The sequence below is a fragment of the Boleophthalmus pectinirostris genome, unplaced genomic scaffold (assembly GCF_026225935.1).
Source record: "Boleophthalmus pectinirostris isolate CB_2022bp ecotype Guang Dong unplaced genomic scaffold, ASM2622593v1 HiC_scaffold_18, whole genome shotgun sequence".
In the NCBI taxonomy this organism is placed as follows: Eukaryota; Metazoa; Chordata; class Actinopteri; order Gobiiformes; family Gobiidae; genus Boleophthalmus; species Boleophthalmus pectinirostris.
In genome coordinates, this window is record NW_026571133.1 from 47,218,315 (window position 1) to 47,239,962 (window position 21,648).

The 21,648-nt window shown below is 41.0% G+C and overlaps 2 protein-coding genes across 3 annotated transcripts in view; both read right to left on the minus strand.

Annotated features, from left to right (window-relative positions):
- Positions 1-21,648, minus strand: part of stxbp1a (syntaxin binding protein 1a) — an 80,412-nt gene that overhangs the window by 22,339 nt on the left and 36,425 nt on the right. The window contains exons 7-15 of the mRNA XM_055154115.1: positions 16,966-17,114; positions 15,381-15,465; positions 14,169-14,299; positions 11,240-11,347; positions 9,925-9,985; positions 9,133-9,198; positions 8,967-9,047; positions 7,573-7,711; positions 3,095-3,204 (exon numbers count right to left, since the gene is read on the minus strand). Of these exons, the coding sequence (XP_055010090.1) occupies positions 3,095-3,204; positions 7,573-7,711; positions 8,967-9,047; positions 9,133-9,198; positions 9,925-9,985; positions 11,240-11,347; positions 14,169-14,299; positions 15,381-15,465; positions 16,966-17,114 (930 nt within the window). The remainder of the gene's footprint in view (positions 1-3,094; positions 3,205-7,572; positions 7,712-8,966; positions 9,048-9,132; positions 9,199-9,924; positions 9,986-11,239; positions 11,348-14,168; positions 14,300-15,380; positions 15,466-16,965; positions 17,115-21,648) is intronic.
- Positions 18,651-20,338, minus strand: LOC129409010 (uncharacterized). Of its 2 annotated transcripts, XM_055154116.1 has the most exons (3): positions 20,193-20,338; positions 19,218-19,425; positions 18,651-19,143 (listed from the first exon to the last, which is right to left on the minus strand). In XM_055154116.1, the coding sequence occupies exons 1-3, from the start codon at positions 20,288-20,290 to the stop codon at positions 18,682-18,684; spliced, it is 768 nt and encodes a 255-aa protein (XP_055010091.1). In that variant the 5' UTR covers positions 20,291-20,338; the 3' UTR covers positions 18,651-18,681. The 2 variants fall into 2 exon arrangements, with proteins under 2 accessions (XP_055010091.1, XP_055010092.1); XM_055154117.1 differs by lacking the exon at positions 20,193-20,338 and having other exon boundaries at positions 19,218-19,566.

A 21,648-nucleotide genomic window follows, 5' to 3' on the forward strand; every position in this document is an offset into this window, starting at 1 on the left:
TGTCACTGTTTCACCCATTGACTTTTTTCTACATGGTATTGCTTTCATCACACAGTCAGATCACTTCAAAAGCAGTTGATTGTCTTGAAATTGCAAAATAATTTATATCTTAAGGAGCCATGTAACAGGACACTACTATCTGGAATACACTTTATTACGTTAACATGTTTTAGTACATTGTTCTATATTATGAGGTGTACCAACAGTCAATGTATATTTTAGCAAGAATCAAGATCTAGTTAAGTGAGAGATCTGGGCAACGTGATGGTGCATACAATATCTTTCTGTAGCCCTATTACTCCTATTTCTTCAGTCACTCCTACGTCTTCACTTATGTTACACATTGTATCATGGTAATTGCATAACCATGTATAAAGGTATTCATTAAATATATACTTAGGACAATAAATGTAAAAGTTTTATCAGGTCCTGACACAAAGTGCCAGAGTTATTCCAGGAGTGAGGTGCTTGATTCTGAGGACACGGTCTACTTATATGTGTCAATAAGCACTATTCTTTAAAGTTCACTGTATGCAGGATTTATGTGGCTCTGGATGAAATAAATCGAGGGGTTTCTTGTCAAACTGTTGTGGCCCTCTTTATTTTTTAGTGTATTGTCCAGCATACGTTAGATTTACGAAATGTTTATTACGTGGTCGTTAGCATATAACTTCATTTCGATGCTAATCGCTAAGTCAATGAACAATGCAAAAACAATTCTACACGTGGCAATGATTTCTATCAGGCTCTGGTGTTACTCACGTGTAGTTGAGTGGTTGTAAGTCTTCAAAACAGTCCTGGTATTTCATAATTTGTGGTGATAGATGGCTAACGCTAAGACAAAATTGGGGCTAACACTGGGTCTATACAGGTCTATTTGCATTTCATCCAAATCGGTATCATACATTCTACACGGATGTGTATTTGGCACTTGTATTGTAGGCTATAGATGTTACAAGATCAATGTTCTGAGGTGGAAAAACAGAGAAACTTACATTTTCATCCTTCAGTGTCTGGATGACTCCCTCCTCTGTGTTACGCTCCCTCAAAAAAGCAGAAGTTGAGCATCTATTGCTACATGAACACACGGTAAACAATTAGGACAATTTTACTGTCACTTTACTCCATAACATTTCCACTATAAGCAAGCAGCATTAGCTCGCTAGTATTTAAGCTAGTATTTTGTTTTGTTTTTTTATTTAGCTATAACATGCACACTATGCCACGCTACTACACGATCCTGGATTTTATATAACCCTACATTTACATAAGCATACATTTGAGTAGGGAACAATATACGTTGACAAAAATGGGGGGGAAAAAAACATATAAATAATGATATATCTTACCTTTATTTGTGTCTGCTGAAGTCCGAGGTCCAGCTAGCCATGCAAGAAGCACTGGCCAAATCAACCGAACACCACGCCCTGTTTGTTTAATTGGCGGCATTTTCTTAATTCGTGGGAACGATTTAGCTAAAATGCGGGAACAATTTAATCAAAACGTGCGAACGATACAGCTAAAACGTGTGAACGATTTAGCTAAAGTGTGGGAACGAATTATATATTGTGGTAACGAAATAGTAATTTGAGGCCACGATTTAATATCTTTTTTCACGTACGTCATCGGGATGTCATCGGGCGGGCTCCGTAATTTGAGGCTTTTTGACCAGAAAATGTCTGATCCCAGCCCACTCTAATAAAACTTTATTTTATTTTATTTTTTTTTATGTTTGTAAGCATAAACAGGGCTTCACAGTTAATTAACCTGTTTGTATTATTCAGATGTTATAGGTCAATTTTGTGGTTTATAATGAACAATATGTAAGACACAGATCTGCATATGTTATCAGTTTTTACTAATACTAATAAAAAAACATCATGTCTCCTTTAGGCAGTAAAATGTTTGAAGAGCTGCAGTCTAGAGTCTGATACTGATATAGATATTTTATGTAGCCTCCTCCCCACGCACACTACTGTAATTACTATACTATTGAGCGCACCCAAATATAAGCCATATTAACTATATTTTAAAAGATTAAAAAAAAGTGTACATGTATATATATATATATATATATATATATATATATATATATATATATATATATATATATATATATATATATATATATATATAGCTAGATAGATAGGTAGATAGATAGATAGAGATATATTATCTATATATATCTATATATATATCTTATATATATAGATATAGGTCACACTTGTCTATAAACAGCAGAAGTCCACATCATCAAGAACATTTTTGAGTTTGGGTCATCTGCTTTTATCGCCTTTGAAAGCTTTTGTCGTCTTTTTGCATTCCGTGTCAGTTCGTCATGCTGCTGTTGCCAAAATCTCACCATTAACTCACTGATGCCAACAGCTGTTGCTTCCTTCTTCCACAGACAGATCAGTTTAGCCTGATTCGTTTCCACAAAGTGAAACCGTCTGACCTTGCAGCATTAGGATTTGTTCACTCGACGGTAGGCGACTACTTTTTTTTATTTAACCAATTGCTGCTATTTGGTCATGACGTTTGTAATGCGCTGCTAACGGGGCTAACTGATATATTAAGCTTTTCCCATATCCCGTAGGAAGAAGGACAATAACGTCTTTCCCCTTAATAAAATTCACCAAACATTCTTTTTGTTCTGGCTTTAAATCCTTAATCCCTGGAATTGCTGTCAACAAAGAATGTATGGTTTTGTCTTCATCCATCTCGACGCTTTGTTTACTGTTGTGCTGTACCACAAAAGAGACGCAGACAGACGCGACGAGTTTGACAATTGACAATTCGCTAATTGGCCGGTGCGTGGTCTACAACTTCCGAGGTATTCTGGTTCCTGACCTAGTCACTGCAGAGAAATGAAATTGAGCAAAGGCACAAGGTGGCACCAGCCTGGCTAAGATCAATTGCCTTTAACTTAAAAGCTGCATCATCTGCATTTCTTTGTGTATTTTCCATGAGAAGGGTGTGTGCATGAATTGAAAAATAACTGTTCAAAACACATTCTAGTATCATATGACCACACCGTGCTGATATCCTGTATGTATGTGCTGTATGAGCAGGGCAGAATGTGCTGTGTGCTTACATCTGTGATGATGGGCACTCCGAGGTGGGCCATGTTGGTGATGATCTCACTGTCCTCTGGGGGGATCTGGGCATGCTGGATCAGCTTGTTCAGGTTCTCCTCTGTGATACCTGATACACAACACACACATCCATTCATTCATCTTTAATTTTAGTGTTTAGACCCAAAAATTCCCAGTTGAAATTACAGCTGCACTAACTCTCTCTTGTGAATTTTAACCCATGTTTTAATGTTGTGACCTCATCAAAAAATACCCAGAGCTGTGTTTTGTTTCATTCACATGTTTGAGTAACGAATTATTACTAGTCTGTCTACATCTCCAAAGCTCAAAATGCTCTGTTCCACCTTGTGATGTCATGAAGCGGTAGTTAGTTATCCACTACCTTTTACCTGTTGATCTGTAGAGAATGGCAATTTCAGGTCTGAAATTATTCAAATTATCCTGTATTACCACAACACAAAGTAGAACGATTGTTTACCTATGTAAACACGGTTCTATGAATTAAAGTGACCTGTAACCATTTGACTACAACCCTCGGGTCAGGAGCATTATTCCAAATTAAACACACCTATATGAATGACGCGCTCTGTCGCAAATAGATCCACTGAGGCCTGACCGAAGCGGCACCATATCTGATCCACCACCTGGGGGTGTAAGCGCCACTCGCCGGGATGAGGAGCGCCTCTGGACAGCAGATCTGCTGCACCATTGAGGAGGCCAGGAAGGTAGAATGCTCTCAGAGACATGTCCTCTGACTGGGCCCACAGAAGGAGCTGGCATGCTCTGGCATGCAAAGACAGAGACTTCAAACTGCCCTGATGATTGATGTAAGACACCACTGCAGTGTTGTCCGTTCGTACCATCACCTGCTTGCCCCTCACCACTGGGAGGAAGTGCTGCAGTGCCAAACGAACAGCCTCCATCTCGAGGAGATTGATGTACCAACTCCGTCGTACAGAGTCCCAAGTCCTTCGGGCAGTCCTGCCTTCGCACACAGCTCCTCAACCCATCTGGGATGCATCGGCAGTTATAGTGACTCGGGCTGCCCCAATGAAAGTTCGAGGAGACAGTGACAGGCCAAACGGGAGCATTGTACTCATAAGCTACACCTCGGAATGCAAACCGCAGGTAGCGACGATGACCTGGATGAATGGGCACATGAAAATAAGCATAGCGTAGGTCCACAGTTGTGAACCAGTCGCCTGCTCGAATGGCCTGAAATAATGCTTTCAGTTTGAGCATCCTGAACGGAAGAACCTTGAGGTACTTGTTTAACCTCCTCAGGTCGAGAATGGGGCGCAAACCACCTGTGCGCTTTGGTACAAAGAAATACGGGGAGTAGAACCCCTGATTTCCCTCCCGTGGATCCAGTGGACGTATAGCCTTTTTGGAGAGTAAGGCCAAGATCTCGCACTCCTGAAAGAGACTTGTCTCCCACCTTTGTCCATAAAATGCCCCGAAAGCGTGGAGCGTGGAGGCGGAATTGCAGACGGTAGGCACACTCCAGGGTCTTTAGCACCCATGGGCATGAAGTGCACTGGCGCCAAGCACTGAGATGGGTGCTTGAAAAACTTGACTCCAGCCGAAGTGTATAGTCAGGAATGCTGGGCAGACTTGGGCGGACCCCATGCACCACACTCCCGAGAACGAGTACGGACCCTCTGTCAGCCCATTCGGGGAACAAAGGCCTGTGTACCACCTCCAGAATCCTGTGAGGAACACTGACCCACTGACTGAGGTCTTTGTGGGCCAATACGTCTCTCTGGGGCCATCCGAGGACGTGACCTCAAGAGCCCCTGATTGCGCATGGTTCGACTGCGCATTCACACCTTTTGGGCTTTATCCAAGGCTGCCTCTGCAGCCGCACCAAACACATGACCAGGCGAAATGCTGGCCCCCAAAACAGCAGCATGTTCCGCCTCTGACAAGGCCGTCTGGCTCAACCAAATGTGGCGCCTGGCCATGGTGAAATGGGACAAGGAGTTACCCAGGACCTTGGCCTGGGCACTTGCTCCCTGAATCACCGTATCCATGATGTTAGTCATTTCAGGCATGAGCTCAGATGGGCTCTTAGAATCCAGATCTCGAATCAGGCCCTCCAGATACGCAAGAAGTAGAGCATTGGTGTTTGCCAGTCTAGCAGCCATGGCAGTAGACTGATAGGCTTTCGCCACAAAGCCATCAGTAGCCCTGCACTTCTTATTAGGATGACGGGCGACCCGGCCCTAAGGGGATGCCCCAGCCAGGAGTGCAAATGAAGGTCCCACCTGTAGGGTCCCATCCAACCCATGCTCAGCAGCACTGTGAAGCACACTTAGTGCAGAGCGGGGAAGTAAAGCTTCTCTTGGCCGAGCCCACGACTCTTGGAGACGGGAAACAAAATCCAAATAGATGGGCAAAAGGGCATAGCCCTGGTGGCCCGAACCCCGATCTAATGCAGAAGCCTTGGGTGGAGATGGAGGAGCAGGAAGACCTGCAGCAGTGGCCGCTCGTGTAAGCAGGGCTTTAATAGAGAAGTCACCCATCTCAGATGACGGTCCTTCTCCAGCAACATCATCCAACATAACCTGCTCCTCCTCGTAACAGTCCAACAAAGCAGAGGAGCCGCTGCCTGAGCTGCCAGTCTTACCCAAGTTACCCGAAGCGGCCAGTGAAACAGTATCAGGATGAGAAAACCCACGCAGAGGGGCTTGATTCTCCAGCAGCCGCTGTTGTGTAGCAGCCATGGTTTCCATGGTCTTACGCATAGCCTCCAGTTGTTTCTGGAGATGATCCACCCTGGGGTCATAAACGTGGTCATGTGCCCGTTTACCACCAGACTTCCGCGCCCCTTACGGGGGGGAGGGGAGTCCACCTCCTGACCAGGTGGCAGCGTCTCCATAAACAGTAACACAGTCCATGTGGTCACTATCCACCCCCGAAGCCATTTCAAAACAGGAGATTCACACTAGAGGAGAATGAAAAATGTCCCCGAAAATAGAATGAAGTCCCCTGTAGCACAAACAAATGAAAAAGAAGTTTATGTGCACGTATATTATATCATAATATAATAATACAGAAAAATACAAGCACTAAGGAGAGCAGATCTCAGCAGAAAGCTGCAATACCTCTCCAAGCCAGGAGGTGGCGAAGTGCGCTCTCACGGCACTACAAAGCTATGTTAGCCTAACAAATGCACAAGCCGGCTAGATAGCAAAGTTTGCAACCGGCAAACGGGAGAGATACACTCACCAAACTGCAACAAAATTGACACGGAACGCCAGAGGGGTACTACAACAAGGAGCAGCCCAAATCAGCGATGATCCGTGAATAAAACGGCGAAAATCTCAAGCCGCGCGGCATAAGCTCTCAACGACCAGGAGAATAGAAAGAGGGTGAGTGTGTGCACACGCGTCATTCATATAGGTGTAGCGCGCACACACAGGTGTGTTTTAATTTGGCATAATGCTCCTGACCTGAGGGTTGTCATCACATGGTGACTTCATGGTGGAATGTTTTCAATTTGAGAGAACTGAACTCAATTTGAGAGAAAGAACTCAGCCTGTTAAACGTGTGAATGAAATGAAACAAAACACAACTGCAGGTCTGTTTGTGATGAAGAAACAACATTATTGCACAGATCAGAAAACAGTGTAACATTGTTAAGAATTCCAGGAGCATTAGCATCTGAGAAGAGTGAAATCTGAACTGATAAACTAATACAAGACTCTATGAATTTCAAAACATTTACACATATAACAAGATTTCTCTATTCAGGCTACGTTTATATGATCTGAACAGAACAGAAGATGCAAAAGTGGCACCACGTTTTCACTTTTTAATTCGCATTTAGACGAGTGTTTTCAGGAGGAAATCTGCATGCATACGGTAAAGCAAAATTGTGTGGAATTTGACTGTGAATGCATGTACTTAAAGCAACAAGGGCATCTCTGGACATATGAAAGTTTTCAAGCCACACATTTTCATCAGCTCCTCATGGACTGGTTCTCCAGGTCTCGTCCATATCCGTCTGACTCGCCTGAGACCAACTGGTGCATCCAGAATTTGACAGAGGTGATTGCAGATCCTTCTCTGTTCACTAATAGTATCTGCAGATTCTGTACATTTGTGGGAAGCCTCCTGAAAGTTTATTAGAGCTGCCAGAGCAACTTGAAGGTCCGATACATGGAAATGATGAATGGAAATGTTTGTTTCTGTGTACTGTACGTATGTGATGTAAACGTGCACATGACCTGAGCACATCTGACCAGAGTTTGGCGTCTTGGGCAGTGTAGACAGAAACGCTACGGTGGAGCGTGTTTAACTTTTCCACTCTGGAGGGTTGTTTCAGATTTTTGCATTTTTAAGGCCCAACAACACTGTCACGTCTAAACAAAAGCCACTTCTGATAAAATATTTAGTTGTTTTTACCCGCAAGCATTCTTATGTAAACATGTAAACAAAGATTTTAAATACTTTAAATCTATTGTGTGTCTACCGTTCTTGAGGAAGATGTAGAGCAGGATGATGCGGATCTTGTCGTACGTGCTGACGTTGGCGTCCAGCAGGATGGGCACGATGGCTCTCATGGGGTCTTTGATCTTCTCCCCCTCAGCGTCAGTGCCCATGGCCAGGTCCTGTCAAATACACCAGTCTGTCACAACACTGGGACGGCCAAGACTCTGTCCACTGTCTTGTTTGCTCCTGCTTTATTTAAGATGTAGAATCGGTTTTGCCCTGTTCTAGTGGTTTCCTCATGAAAAACTGGGACACTCCCAGTTTGAGGTGGCTGGTAATAATAAAATTGTGAAACAAGTGTGTAATTAAGGAAAACTTGGCCCATTCATGACTAACGTGTCAGTATACTGTAATTACATTTTCTTTGTGCTTTGGTCATTTGAGAGCTGCTTTTCTGTATTTGACCTAAACAAATGACAATGTATGTCTCTCATTACTGTTGCCAGGAAACAAATTGGTCAAAAATAGGGACACCTGGGACATTTTTTGTATAAAACTGGGACAAATCACTGGTTTTGGATAAATCTGCTGGGACACAGGGCTAAAAACCGTCTCGGGTAAACAGGGACGTCTGGTCACTCTAGTCCAGGTTTGTGTGTGTGCAACTAATAATAATATATTTGACTTCTATTTTGCATCTTATTTTAATTGACAATATGGGAAAATCACTGAGCATTTTTTTATGATTTATTTTCTTTTCCTCCTGAGTCTGTCTCATCTCTCTGCATTCACACAGACTCGTGTGTCGGTGCTGCTCTGCCTCGTCTCCAGCAGCAGCAGAGACAGACAGCAGCTCCTCCCACACTGCCCTGCTCTTTTTACACACACCCTATCTACTTTGTGAACACTCATAGAAATGTCTCAACAGACCATTTTCTGAGTAAAACTGATGAGATAGAGTATGAGAAACATATTGCGAGCTGTGTCGTGTGTGCGTTTACGAGCTCATTTGATTAAAGCCAATGTAAAGCCAAAAGCGATTCTAAAGTATTGAAAAGTTAATATCTTCATCATTCCTGGGTCATGAGAACTGTTTCCATTTTAGACTAAAATAACAACACAGCGCACATGAAGGGACACGTGCATATCGCCCGAACATGTGTATCGACTCATGACACCAGTATCGAACGATTCAATATTATATCGAACATCATCAACAGCATCCCTTGTGAAAATGTCTTTATACCGTACACTTTCACCATCAAACTTTCAAGGCATTTCTTGACCATATTTGGTAATGTGCCATTTGAAATTAAGAGAAGTGAAGTATACACCGCTAACTAGCATGCTAACAGTGCACTTCCTGGTCCACGTATTATAAAAACACTAAAGCTAACCTAGCGTGTGGCCTGACCCCTGCGCAGTGAATCTGACCTGTTCAACACGGCACAGTTTGTCCACTGTGCCCTGGTAGTGCTTCATGCAGTCCTCGGCCAGCTGCAGGTGGGTGGAGTACTGCGGGCACATTAGTGTTAGCATTAATATCTGTACCAACCCACCGTAATAAGCTCCACGTGCGTAACCAGGGAGGAGGCCTCACCTTGCTGAGCTCCTTCTGGTACTGGGGCATCTTCTTCAGCATCTGGGACAGGTCTCTCATGGTGGTCTGAGAGGACAGGAGACGAACATTAGAACAAAACTGACTCTGGATTATGGAAGATACAGTTGGAAAATATTGCAATACAAATCTTTAAGAAAATATAATGACACAGAGTTGCCATTTGCGTCTTATTTTGAAAGTCCATCTGCTGTACACATTGTAAACAGACAGTGTAATAGTTAGCTTTTTGCATCAGTCCTTGTACTTATACCGTATTTTCCGCACTATTAGGTGCTCTGGATTATAAAATGTCATTAAATGGTCTATTTTCAAACTTTTTTCACATATAAACTGCCCCGGACTTTAAAGGAAACACAACAGTTGGATGGGTCAGTGGGACTTTGTTTGTGGCGTTCGCGGTGACTCTGGGCTTTGTTCAGTTGTGGCGTGTAGGGAGGGTGCTGTCTGGAACCGCTGGATTGTCGGCGTATTCACAGTGACTCAGTTGTTCAGTTGTGTCTAGAAGTGGTTTATTCCTCCGTTCAAGTGTGGCTGCAGGTGTGTTTCGCTGCGCGGTCGCTGTCTGCTCCGTGTGTGTTTGCGTGCTGCGGCTTTGTAGTTTACTGAAGCCGTGTTGGGACACCCGAGTGGATTCATGTATTGGGTGCTCTCTGGATTGTGGGGCGCACAGTAGTTTTTTGATGGGGTTAGAGGCTTATGAGTGCACCTAATAGCCCGGAAAATACGGTATATAGTTTTTGGAGTACTTTGAACAGGGAGGTTGGGGTGTACCTTCTCTCCAGTGTTCATCCTCTTGCTGGAGGAGAACTCCTTCAGCTGACGGGTCACCTCCCTGAAACAGTCACACAGAGCTCAGTCAAGTTCTTAAACTAAAGGTGCATTTGGAACACATGAAACCCAACACAGCCGTTACATGAAATTATAACAAGTCAACATCAGACAACATCAGTTCTAAACTAAACTCTGTCTAAACCAAGTCTAAACTAGGGGTACCTTAATTGTGCATGGATTGGGTTGATGGAGGAAACTGGATGGAGTCAAACTTCTGACCTTCTTGCTGCCACTCAGCAAGTGCTTTTTGTTATTTTTATTTTATTTTTTTTTATAAAACAGATCTATATGAGTACTACACATGTTTTCATCCAGTCCTTGTATTTGCAGAGGTCGCTGGTGCTAGACTAGTGCATGTCAATGGTCATAGTTCTCCTGCCACTAAAAACAGTCTTACCCACTCCACAAAACACCTGAAACAAATGTATTATTACACTACACTGTCCATGTGAATGTCTGTGTTGATAGAATAATGTCTGAAATAACCTTGTATCGCATGAATTGTAGCATGTTGAGGGACTATTTTCTCATATATCAGCTTTCTATCAGGAAGCACAGCTTGCTGCTGCTGCTTATTGTATCAACACAGACATTCACATGGACAGTCTGTTGTAATAATTGTTGACAAAACTTAGCAAAGACAAGTGAATCTGGAGCTGTGTCATTTCAGAGGTCAGATTTCAGAGGCCAGGATTGACAGGCGGATTAACCAAACAGTCATGGTCTGTTCACGTCAAAAACAAACATGGCGGTTTACGTGTAAAAAAGGCGGGGAAAAACCACATAAAGGACTGAGACAAAGTGCAGGTTTTTGCTGAATCAACAATTGAAGCATCAAACTATTACTTATCTCTGAGAAAATAAGTTCAAATAAGGGTTATATGAAATTATAAAAAAAAGTACTACATCAGTTCTAACCAAAATGTGTACCACACCACCTCTAAACTCAGTCTAAACCAAGTCTAAACCAGGATCGCACCAGGTCTAAACCAAGTCTAAACTAGGGCTGCATGGATTACCCAATCCATGGGGTAACAGGATGGAGTCAAACTTCTGACCTTCTTGTTGTGAGCTGCAAGTGCTAGCCACTCAGCAACTTTTTTTTTTTTTTTTTAAATAAACCAGATCTATATGAGTACTACACATGTTTTCTGAGTAGCATGAAAAGAACCCTGTGTACCCATGGCACAATTTAAGCCCTGTTGTAGTATACACAGAGTATAACGTATAAACATATAAAGAGAGCTGTACTCACTGGGACACCTCGGCGATGTGCTTGTGTCGCAGGCTCACCCACAGGTCATCGTCCTCATGGAGCAGCACCTCCTTCTCCCGAGAGTCGCCCATACCACTCGTCTCATACCTGCAGCACAGACACACAGACATGCTCAGCTCATGTGTGGACAGAAAAACAGTCGAAACATGTGCCTGTCCCCATCATCTACAAGTGTACTGTGCCCTCGAGAGTAGAGAGGACTGGGGCTGGGACAAACTACCTGTGTCTAGCAGACTATTAAAACACAATCTGTTATTTACCAATCCAATACCAATTAGGGCTGGTATCATTAAGAAGTTGCTGATATGATACAATCCTCAATCCATAGGCCACAATGCAATACATATCTTGATACTGTGAGCTTATGATTCAATTTGATATATATTTCAAATAAATTTTATACGGTTCAATAAAAAATAATGTCTAAGTCATGGCTGTGACACTAAAAGTCTTTGTTAAACCACTGCAAAGTGAAAATGAAACACAAACATTTTAATCATCAAAACTGTGAAAATGTCAAATAAGTTGCATAAATGAGTTTCCTTCCACTGAACAAGCAACAAAACTGTGGCACTGTAACAAAATAATTTAGTAAAATATACCAATACTCTTGGCGATATATCAGTTCAGCAGCCCGCGATATTGATACCGTGTCATCACATTAGACCACGGGTGCTCACACTTTTTCAGCATGCGAGCTACTTACAAAATGACCAAGTCATAAAGATCTACCTAATACAAAGCCAAGCAAACTGCACTGAAACACTCTGTGCCCCTTTTTTGGACCTTCACCCACAGTTTGAGAACCCCTTCTTTAAGAGAACTTCCTCTGGCACTTTACACAAAACTGTGAAAAAAGTGAAGGAAGATTTTTAAACCTGTTCTTTAAAGTTCCAAACTGGAGTTGCATTCTTTTCTGGTTTTGCAGTGATATTTACCAGCCTCTGCACGTTTACCAAACCAAACGCACATCGTGACAAACACAGATGCATTTCTGCACTTTTGTTAGGCAAACGTCAGCCAAATGTGGCAGTAGGTCTGTTCTGTAGATCCGCTCTATGCTGTAGACCTGCTTTATGCCAACGCTGTAACACAAATTTAGACTCGTTTTTGCTTCATGTTTGGTCTTGCTCTTCTAATCAGTGCGCACTGTGGAAGGAGCTTGTTTTCGCTGTACGCAGGAAGGAGCGAGAGCGTGAAAAGGCGAGGGGCGGCGTGCTGACGTGAGGCAGATGGACAGGTAGAATGTTTAGGAAGTTTAACCTGCCCTGTGATGCACGCTGGTACATGAGGGCACACGCTGTTGCAGACGAGCCGTGCATAGGGAACGTGTGTATTTGTGATGTGCCGTAGAGTCTCCGCGGGCTGCACTGAGACGCCCCACACGCTCCTGCACCCCAGTACAAGTTTATTGCCAACAGCAGCGGCCTTAATGAAATATGATCGCACTTGTTGAGTGTCAGATTTTGAGTGAGAGATAAGACCGAGTCCAAACGCGAGTCCGAGACAAGACACGGCGATCTACCCACACGACCTTCGCGATCGACTGGTAGATCGCGATCGATGTATTGCGCACCCCTGCATTAAACAATACGATATCTTGATATTTTGATGTTTTTGCACACCCCTAATATAAATAGAGCTTCTCTTTTTTCTACTGTTCAACAATTACAAAAACAAACACAGACTTTATGTGGTAGCAAATATGAAAACGTGGAGGAGTTGAATTTATTGTTATTAAATTAAAATCATCTTAAGAGATAGAAAGTTGAGTTTGTTCATTAGTTTTCCTCCACCATGACACGCTGCTGTCTGTTCTGTGGACAGACAATCCGAGCGCTCCTTTGACAAAGACGTCTGCAGCTGATTACACATTCTGTAACTTCTCCTGTGAGACACAACCGTGTCCTTGGAGTGTCCATGAGCTCTCCAGATCACACACACACACGTTGCCTACAGCTTTCTATAGCAGATGGGTGAATTAGTGTGCAATAGGTTGTACATGCCGTATGGGCCTGTTTACACGGGAACATTTGTGGGTAAAAGTGAAAATACAAAGACGGTGACTGCGTTTTTGGGGCTTAAAAACACACAAAACTGAAACCACCCTCGAGAGTGGAGAAGTTGAATACACTCCGCTGTAGCGTTTCCATCTACACTGCCCAAGACGCAAAACTCTGGTCAGATCTGCTCAGGTTATGAGCGCGTTTATGTCATACAGTGTCACAGCCCCACCTAGCAGCCTGGCATGCATACCCAATCGAATTCCACACACTTTTGTGTTACTGTATATGCACTGGGGTCACCAAACGTCCATTTTTCCCCACACATGTCCATTTTTTATGTCCTGGGCGTCTTTTGTTTTTTTAAGTGATGGAAATGTCCAGGTTTTCATTTCCTTGCATTTGGCATATAAATTGACCAACTCTCGTAGCTCTCTGTGCACTCAGAAGGAGCGAGCAGACACAAACAGTTGGTCAGCCAAACAGTTGGTCAGCCATTTCTTGTACAAGAAATTCTCCATTTTCTGTCGGGACAAGTGGGAGGCCATGTGCACAGGTTGTGAGGTGAGAGTAGCTCAGTGTCGAGGCCCCACCCCCGGGCTACAGGTTTTCACAAACGGAAATATGGTCACCCTAATACACACAGATTTCCTCCTGAAAACGCTCATCTAAATACTTTTGCATCTTCTGTTTAGACCATCATCATGTAAATGTAGCCTTAATCACCACTTTTTGCACAAACTGACTTGCACAAATCACTAAACAGATCTTCGAGTGGGTAAAGGAGAAGGTTAAACAACTAGAACACGGTTAAAATCTCAGAATAGCAGAGTCTGCAGAATAAGCCAGCTTTAAAGTGATGTAAAGTAATAACTGTATAAGTGTGACACAGTCCTGAGTCGTACTTGTAGACGTCATTCTCGATGGGCAGCAGGTCATAGCCCATGGCCTGGAAGGTGAGCTCGTGAAGGACAGGAGACACCGGGTCAAAGCCTCTGTCCAGGATGATGAGCTGAGAGCGCGCCTTGTCCGGACCCTGCACACAGCACAACGAAATACTCACCCTCGAACATCAAGTACACAAATACAAACTGCATTACATTACCACAAGATGTATGTCCACAAACCCAAACCCTCAATGAAATATGACTTGTATTGTAATAGGAGGGTTTCAGTCATGTGATCACGATGACGCACAAATTTCAGGTGGAGGGCAGGAAGTGAAGACAAACACGACAAACACAGCTCTGGAGAATACAGATATGGAGAAGAGTTCTTATTGTAAGGATTTAGAGCCAGTAGCAAGGCAAAAGTAAGAGCAGTTAGTCGACAAATATATTGCACGTGACCCCTATCTTATGAAAATAAAAGAATTTTCGACCGAAGTAAAATCACGAACTATCTAGTTTTCCAGACATCATTCTACACCAGACAACAGATGAAGGCATACAAAAGTGTGGAGGCATATCACTTTTTTTGTCAGTGGATGGGTCCTCAACCTTGGTGCAAAACTCCTAAATGATGATTATCGTTTGGTCTTCACCAGGGTGAGTGTTTCTCTTACTGCAGTGTATCGGCAGTAACCGATCTATCCCAAGTATTTAATGTCAACAAACATCGTTAGCTGTTAGTCGTTAGTCGTTAATGATTCGTTTATGTTTAGGTAAACCACAAAAAACTATTTAGCTTTGTAACAAACCTTTGACGAAGTGGTCACTGCAGACACAAGCATTACGAATTCTGCTCCTCCTGACCGCAAACAGGTTTGTAATCCACTTTTTACGGCTTTGCTCTGTCAGCTTTTTCCATTTCTGACATTTGTGGACGACTATATTCGGTAATTGCTTTTCCTTCTCTTGGTTAGAATGATTGGCACAGCCGTAAACTACACAACACATAGGTATTTTCCTCCAGTCAGTTCACTTCCTGCCCTCCATCTGATTTTGCACGCTGACAAACGTAGCCCTGTGACGTCACGTGAAACCCAGCTATTGTGTTTTGTTTTTAGCTTCACTTTTTAACAGGACTATAAATGTTTAGAAAATATGGGTTACATCTGAAGTCTGGCCTCTGAAAACTGAATAAACAGCAGTATTTGTAGTGTAAGTGAGCAGTACCTCTCCCATGGTGGGGTCGTCAGCTTTATATGCGTCCAGTTTGTCCTGCACCAGCTGGGCCAGTGTGGCATTGTCCTTGTACTCTCTGCGGATACATGGGACAGAGGGACAAGAGGACACATTTACATTTTATCAAGTAAAAATAGAAGTCAGTGGAGGCTTATGTGAATACATTACGACATTTTTTTTTTCCTTTTTGTAATGTCTCTGTCCTGCTGTACGGACACACTCTGGAAGTGTTTTTTCCCACACGCCATACGTCTGTACAACACATCGCTATAAACTGAACTGCTGTATTATTATTATTAGTAGTAGTAGTAGTAGCAGTAGTAGCAGCAGTAGTAGCAGCAGTAGTAGCAGTAGTAGTAGCAGTAGTAGTAGCAGTAGTAGCAGTAGTAGCAGTAGTAGTAGTAGTATGTTCCAGTGTTGCTGCCAAAAATGTATTTCTTTCAGGTATTTATTGATTTGTTTAATTTATTTTAATCCTCTCAGGAAATTGCCAAAGCAAAAATGCAGATAATCAGTTGTGGCTTTGTTCACACATCACCCTGTTCTGGTAAACATGTTACCGGTCCAGCTCGAAACAGAACCAGAACGAGTTTGTGAGACACGTGATACAGTGGTTGTGGTTGGACTGTTCCATGTTTGGGCAGAGGTTTGTCACAGTCTTTGATTTGATTCCATCTGGATGCTGTCACAATGTAGTGGGAACTGGCTGCTCAGGCAAGTAAAACAGCAGTAGGTAAATCCCCAGGTCAGGATACTTGTGTGAATGAGAATATATCAGGGGTCGGCAACACACGGCTCCAGAGCTGCATGTGAGTCTTTCAGGCTCCCTGTGACTTTGGAAAATAAATAATTAATATTTCATTACAATGTGCTTTTATTTTGTTAGTTTTTAAATGTAATTCTAAATTTGTAGATAATGGTAATCTTATAACATTAAAATAAAATGTTTTTAATGTTTTTGTCACTCAAAATATGTGTCAAAGCCACCGATGTGTGACACTGGGCACAAATCTGGCAGCCTGGACTTACAGGCACCTACACCAGCAGCATGATTTATTGAGCTTTTCAACCCCTGGTAGGTAAATGATGGATAAATCCAAGAAATGCTACGTGGGCAAATTCATTTGCTTTCACAGCTGATGAGACCAGCTTACATGAGATAAAATGATGACTGAACAAAGAAGCAGACGGCATTTTTGGTTCGCTTCTGGTGGATAATTTAAGTTTGTATTGTTATTTCCAATGAGGACTCAAGTACACATTCAATATTTCATTTGAAAGTAAGCATCAACCAATTGTCTTTTTTCAGAGTTCAATTTTTTTTTTTGTTACATGCAGAAATAAAATTCTGTGTTCTCTGTAGCATTTCACTGATTTCATAAATAAAACACACTGTAGTCTTTTATACAGAGCACACAGGTTAAAAAAATAATCTGTAGTCTTATCCTCATTTTAGAGTGAAAAGGGTTTTGAGGCTCTAGGTGTTTTCTTTTCTGTGGAATACAGTCCAAATGACTCTTATATAGACAGAAACATCTTCCCATACACATGTGTAAGTTCCCAGGAGCACACTGACCCTCTGTATCTGACGGCTGGGTACTCCTTGAGAGTAGCACACAGAGTAGCGAGCTGCTCGGCCAGACGCTCCATCACAGGGTTCTTCAGCTGGGTCTTATGAGGGCTGTAGAAGCTGTGGAAGGCGTCAGGATTGTCCAGAGAGTACACCTGCATACACACACACACACACACACAAACACATTACAGGCTTTCAAGTGAAGAATTCGTTATAGTTTTGTTTTTTCCTGGACAGGGATTTTTATAATTTGATGGTGCAAAGTATGATACACTTTGTATTTGATGAGTTGTATGTCAGAAAACGTAATAGTATCCTAGAGATGTCTCGCACTCGAACTGCACAAATCTACACTCCCTGACAAAAGTCTTGTCGCTTATCCATTTTGTAGAAACAAAAGCTGGTAACACTTTATAATAACTACAGCTTATTTAGCCTTAATAAAGCATGAACAAAGACTGAATTCATAATGAACTAAGACTTAATTAATCATGAGTCACACTTAGTAACTACTTAATTACTACCTTAATTAGCACTTAACTTCCACTTAATTCGCCTGTGCTCTAAATAGTTACTCATAATTATTTCACACTTAATTACTCATGAACTCAGCATTTGTGTGTGCATTTGTAAATGTATACTTAAGTACAAATTTGAGCATTTATTGATGATTAGTAAGCTATGAGACAATGATTTACTAATAATGCAATGCAATGATAATTCAGGCAGCTATTATCTGTTAGTTAAGTCTTTTTGAGAGCTTTTCTACAGTGAAGACTAATTATGCTTTATTAAGCATTTGTTAAGGTTGGTCAAATTCCAGAGAAACAATAATCACATTTTCAGATTATTTAGGAATGTGATAATGATTAACAAATGTCTAAGTAACACCATTAATTGATGATTAGTTCAACCAGTAGTTAATACTTTTTTGTAAACATTTCTAAAGTGAAGACTGTTTGGACTTAATTAAGGATTTGTTAAGGTACTATACGAGCCATTATCTAAGCCTGGAGTGTCTTGACTCATTTCCCCCTGAATTTAACTTCAGCAGCGGTGAGAATCAACACGACATAAAAAAATAAGCCAACAAACATGGATATAAAACATCAAGATGTGTATTCAAATAATTTTCAGAACATTTACAAACACAGTGTCAGTATTCTGGTTTGTGAACTCTTTTTCTTTTAAAAGTTTCAAATAACTTAGTGAGTAAAAAACAAATCTAGCCATCAACTAATTAAAAATAAAACAAAAAAAACTATAACATAACAAGTAAAGTTTTAACGTCACATTTAAAAAGGTAAATGAATGAAATGAATACATTAAAACTGTTAAACACCTATCAAATAGGGTTTTTATTGTTTTTTTTTGGAACCTTTTTTAAATGGAACCTAAAAGCATTAAAGGCACATTTATAGTCATGTACCCGTACATCCCCCAGCCTGATGGAGGGTAAGCCCTTCTTTCGGTACCAGTGGTTGCCCCTATAGGCCAGTACAGTTATTTCAATGTCCTGTATTTTTGTACAGGCTTGTAGTGGAAACCATTGGTACTGAAAGAAGGGCTTATTCTGCATCAGACCGATTCTGGGCCATGTATGGGCAAGAGAATGTTACAGATTTTAATCCCAAATGTTTCAAATATTAATTTGAAAAAAAAAAAAAAAAGATAAATAAACATCAAGAAACCACAATGATAACCACAAGGTTCTACAGATCACTTGAATTGTTTCCCTATATCATAGATCAACCTTCCTAATGGCCCATCAACATGTTTTCTGGCCAGCCATTCCATCCACTCAATTACAGCAATGTGCTCAGATAACAAATTATCTGTTCTATTCCCCCTCAGCCTCCAGACCTGCTCTTTGTAAGAGCGCCATGCCCTCTCAATATGTTGCGTATGGGCACCTGTGTTTGGAGCTACCCAACTCCTGCTGTGGTTAACTGTGTAATGGTGGTATCCCAACTGAGGCAAAATCCGATATGCTCGCCATTCGTCACTGATAACAGACGAGCCTACTCTCACATGCCGAGCAATGATGGGGACTAAATGCTTCCTTGATCTGCGTTCTACAAGCCGTAGAACTGGCTTCCTTTCACCATTATTTTGCACACCCAACATTCCAAATACCCATCTCTTCCTCTTCCATCCACCGGCCATTCTGCCCTTTCCGTACTGCAACAAAAAACAAATATTTAAAAGGATTATATTAGATTGTTAGATTACATGAACCATTGTCTTAAGCTTACCTTTCGTTTGTGTCGAAAATAGCTTTCATCTATTGCTACAAATTCTCTTCTTCCTCCAATCATCTGGCCAGTTTGTCTCCTCAGCTTTTGCATTGCTGTCCAACACACATCTCTTATTTTTTTGGCCATTCTTGTAAGTGTTGCTGAACTGGCAGGCACTGAGTCATCCATCATGTCTATTTGTCTTAGCCTTAATCCTTGACAAAATCTAAAAATACATACAAAAATATTGAAATTAACAAGCACATATTTGGCTAATTTGACTTGACTTGAACCATGTCATAAGTTATATTTTGGCTGATTCGTGCAAGTTTGTGTAATACTTTAAATTTTCCAGGTTTCGAGTTGAATGAACATAACACCTACACCTGTCCCTGTCCACCCTGTGCTTGTACCTGTTCTTAAAAAAAATAAAATAAAAAAAGTCTAGCTTTGGACCATAGGCTGAAAGCCAGTGGAGCCTATGTTTAGTATGCAAATATTTTTTGTAGAATTTGTTAAATAAACATAAAACACATGTATCACATCCAAACTATTGGTTTAATAAAAAATGCAATTAAGTGTTTCATTTGAATTACAGAGTTCCTAATAAAACTTATAACTATGAATTTTTATCACAAATTAATTTGTCACGATTTCTAACGATATCTGTAAATATTAAATGCAATGTTTAAATATTTGTTTGTTTTCATGGAAATTTGCTAAATGTACCACCAATGTAAATAATTAATTCTTACATTTATAATTGTAAACAACATTGATTATTAATTGAAAAGGGCTTAATAACAGAAACAGGTCCAGGGAAAACATTAGACCTATGTAATCAGATAATTTAGCAAATTATATCTCCTTTTTGCCTCCCAGTTTTAGATCAATATTACATTATACAATAATGAAATTTTAAAATAAATGTGTCTATTAAATTAAGATCAACAATAGCCTATATTATTGTTTGCTGTCATCAAGTTTACCAACCTGAAAATGAAATGCATCCACTTCCTCAGTGATAATTTTGACCTTGAAAATATAGATTTGTGTCTGATGGATAGCTGCTTTGGTCTCCCCAAATGCATAGCATGGTGACATATCCTATTAAGAAAGAACAAATATTAGAAACATGATAAATAAATGGTTGTCACCCAACTTTTTTGGCCAGTAAGCCAAAAAATGTATTTGTGCTCTTCCCGTGCGCCCTCGTAGCCAAATTAGCTTGCTTCTGTTGCCTACAGACTGAACTTTTTAAATCAATTTAAAGGATTTTTAACTAACGAAACAGACTTTTATGTATCTTGCATTCTGACATAATTAAACTTTAAATTGGCCCAATTAAATATGTAATATATTTCATTATAACATATAGACTAATTTCCAGAGCATCAATGTGTGGGTTTTTTCGGAAGGTTCAATGCGTGTCCTAAAAAGAAGCACAGGAGATGGAGAATCCGAGAGAACAGGCCACTTTATTTCAGCATTTCCATTGAGAGAGATTCAAGTTGATTACCAAGTACAACTGCCACCCCGGAACGACGTCTCTGACCAACTCAAAATCAGGGGTAGCTTTATACTACATCTTGACAAAACATTAACTTGTTGATTTAGCATATACAGCAAGAAAATGAACAATACTGCTGACCCAGTACACCTTATCATGGGTGGGAACATGCCACGGGGTCCACATATGTCAGTTTTTCTGCTTCGTGGCACTCAAAGTCCAGAAAAACATGTTCTTTATGGCACTCAAAGTACAGAAAAAACATGTTATATAGACCTATAGATAGTCATACGTGTTTTCCACCCTGTTGTCATTCCAAAGTCCATAATATTGGGTGAATTAGCATGACCAACACATAATATTTCCCACAAATGTTGATCCAAAAGTTTCGCTCTTGGGGTTACTTACTCTCCTCTCAGCGATGCCACACTGTCAAGTAACTAGGTGCGAGGAGGATTAAACCATTAAACAATAAAGTTACTAAACTTACCAGGCATAGCGATCTCCAGTGTTGGATCTTGCTTTCAGTGTCATATTCCGATGGCAGCTTCTGCATTTCATCTTACTTTTCAAAAGTTTTTTCCTTTGGAGCCACTGGATGAGTTTTAATGTCCTTCTTTTAGTCATCTCAAAATTAAAAAATCTCTTAAGGCAGGTGAATCGGCTCATTGTTGGATATACGGTATGAGAAAAATTGATTCCAGTCTGATTCCCTGATTCGAACCCACTTGATGGCGCAGTACGCAGTTGCGCATGCGTAACGAGGAATTCCCGCTCATTTTCCTCTTCTCTGACTCTAGTGTGACGTCTATTCGTCTCAAATTAATTCAATAAAATTTTGTATTTAATTTTTAGAGTTTTACCTTAATATAGGTAACATTAAGGTGCTATACGTAAAGAATATTTAGATTTTTTTATTTTTTTTTTTTTTAATTTTAT

Excerpts from the sequence above, each read along its gene's own strand:
- LOC129409010 (XM_055154116.1), bottom strand. The coding sequence starts at position 20,290 with ATGCATTTGGGGAGACCAAAGCAGCTATCCATCAGACACAAATCTATA. Across the intron at positions 19,426-20,192 it reads TGGATGCATTTCATTTTCAG|ATTTTGTCAAGGATTAAGGC; the intron begins GTTGGTAAACTT and ends ATGTATTTTTAG. Across the intron at positions 19,144-19,217 it reads ATTTTCGACACAAACGAAAG|TACGGAAAGGGCAGAATGGC; the intron begins GTAAGCTTAAGA and ends TTTTTGTTGCAG.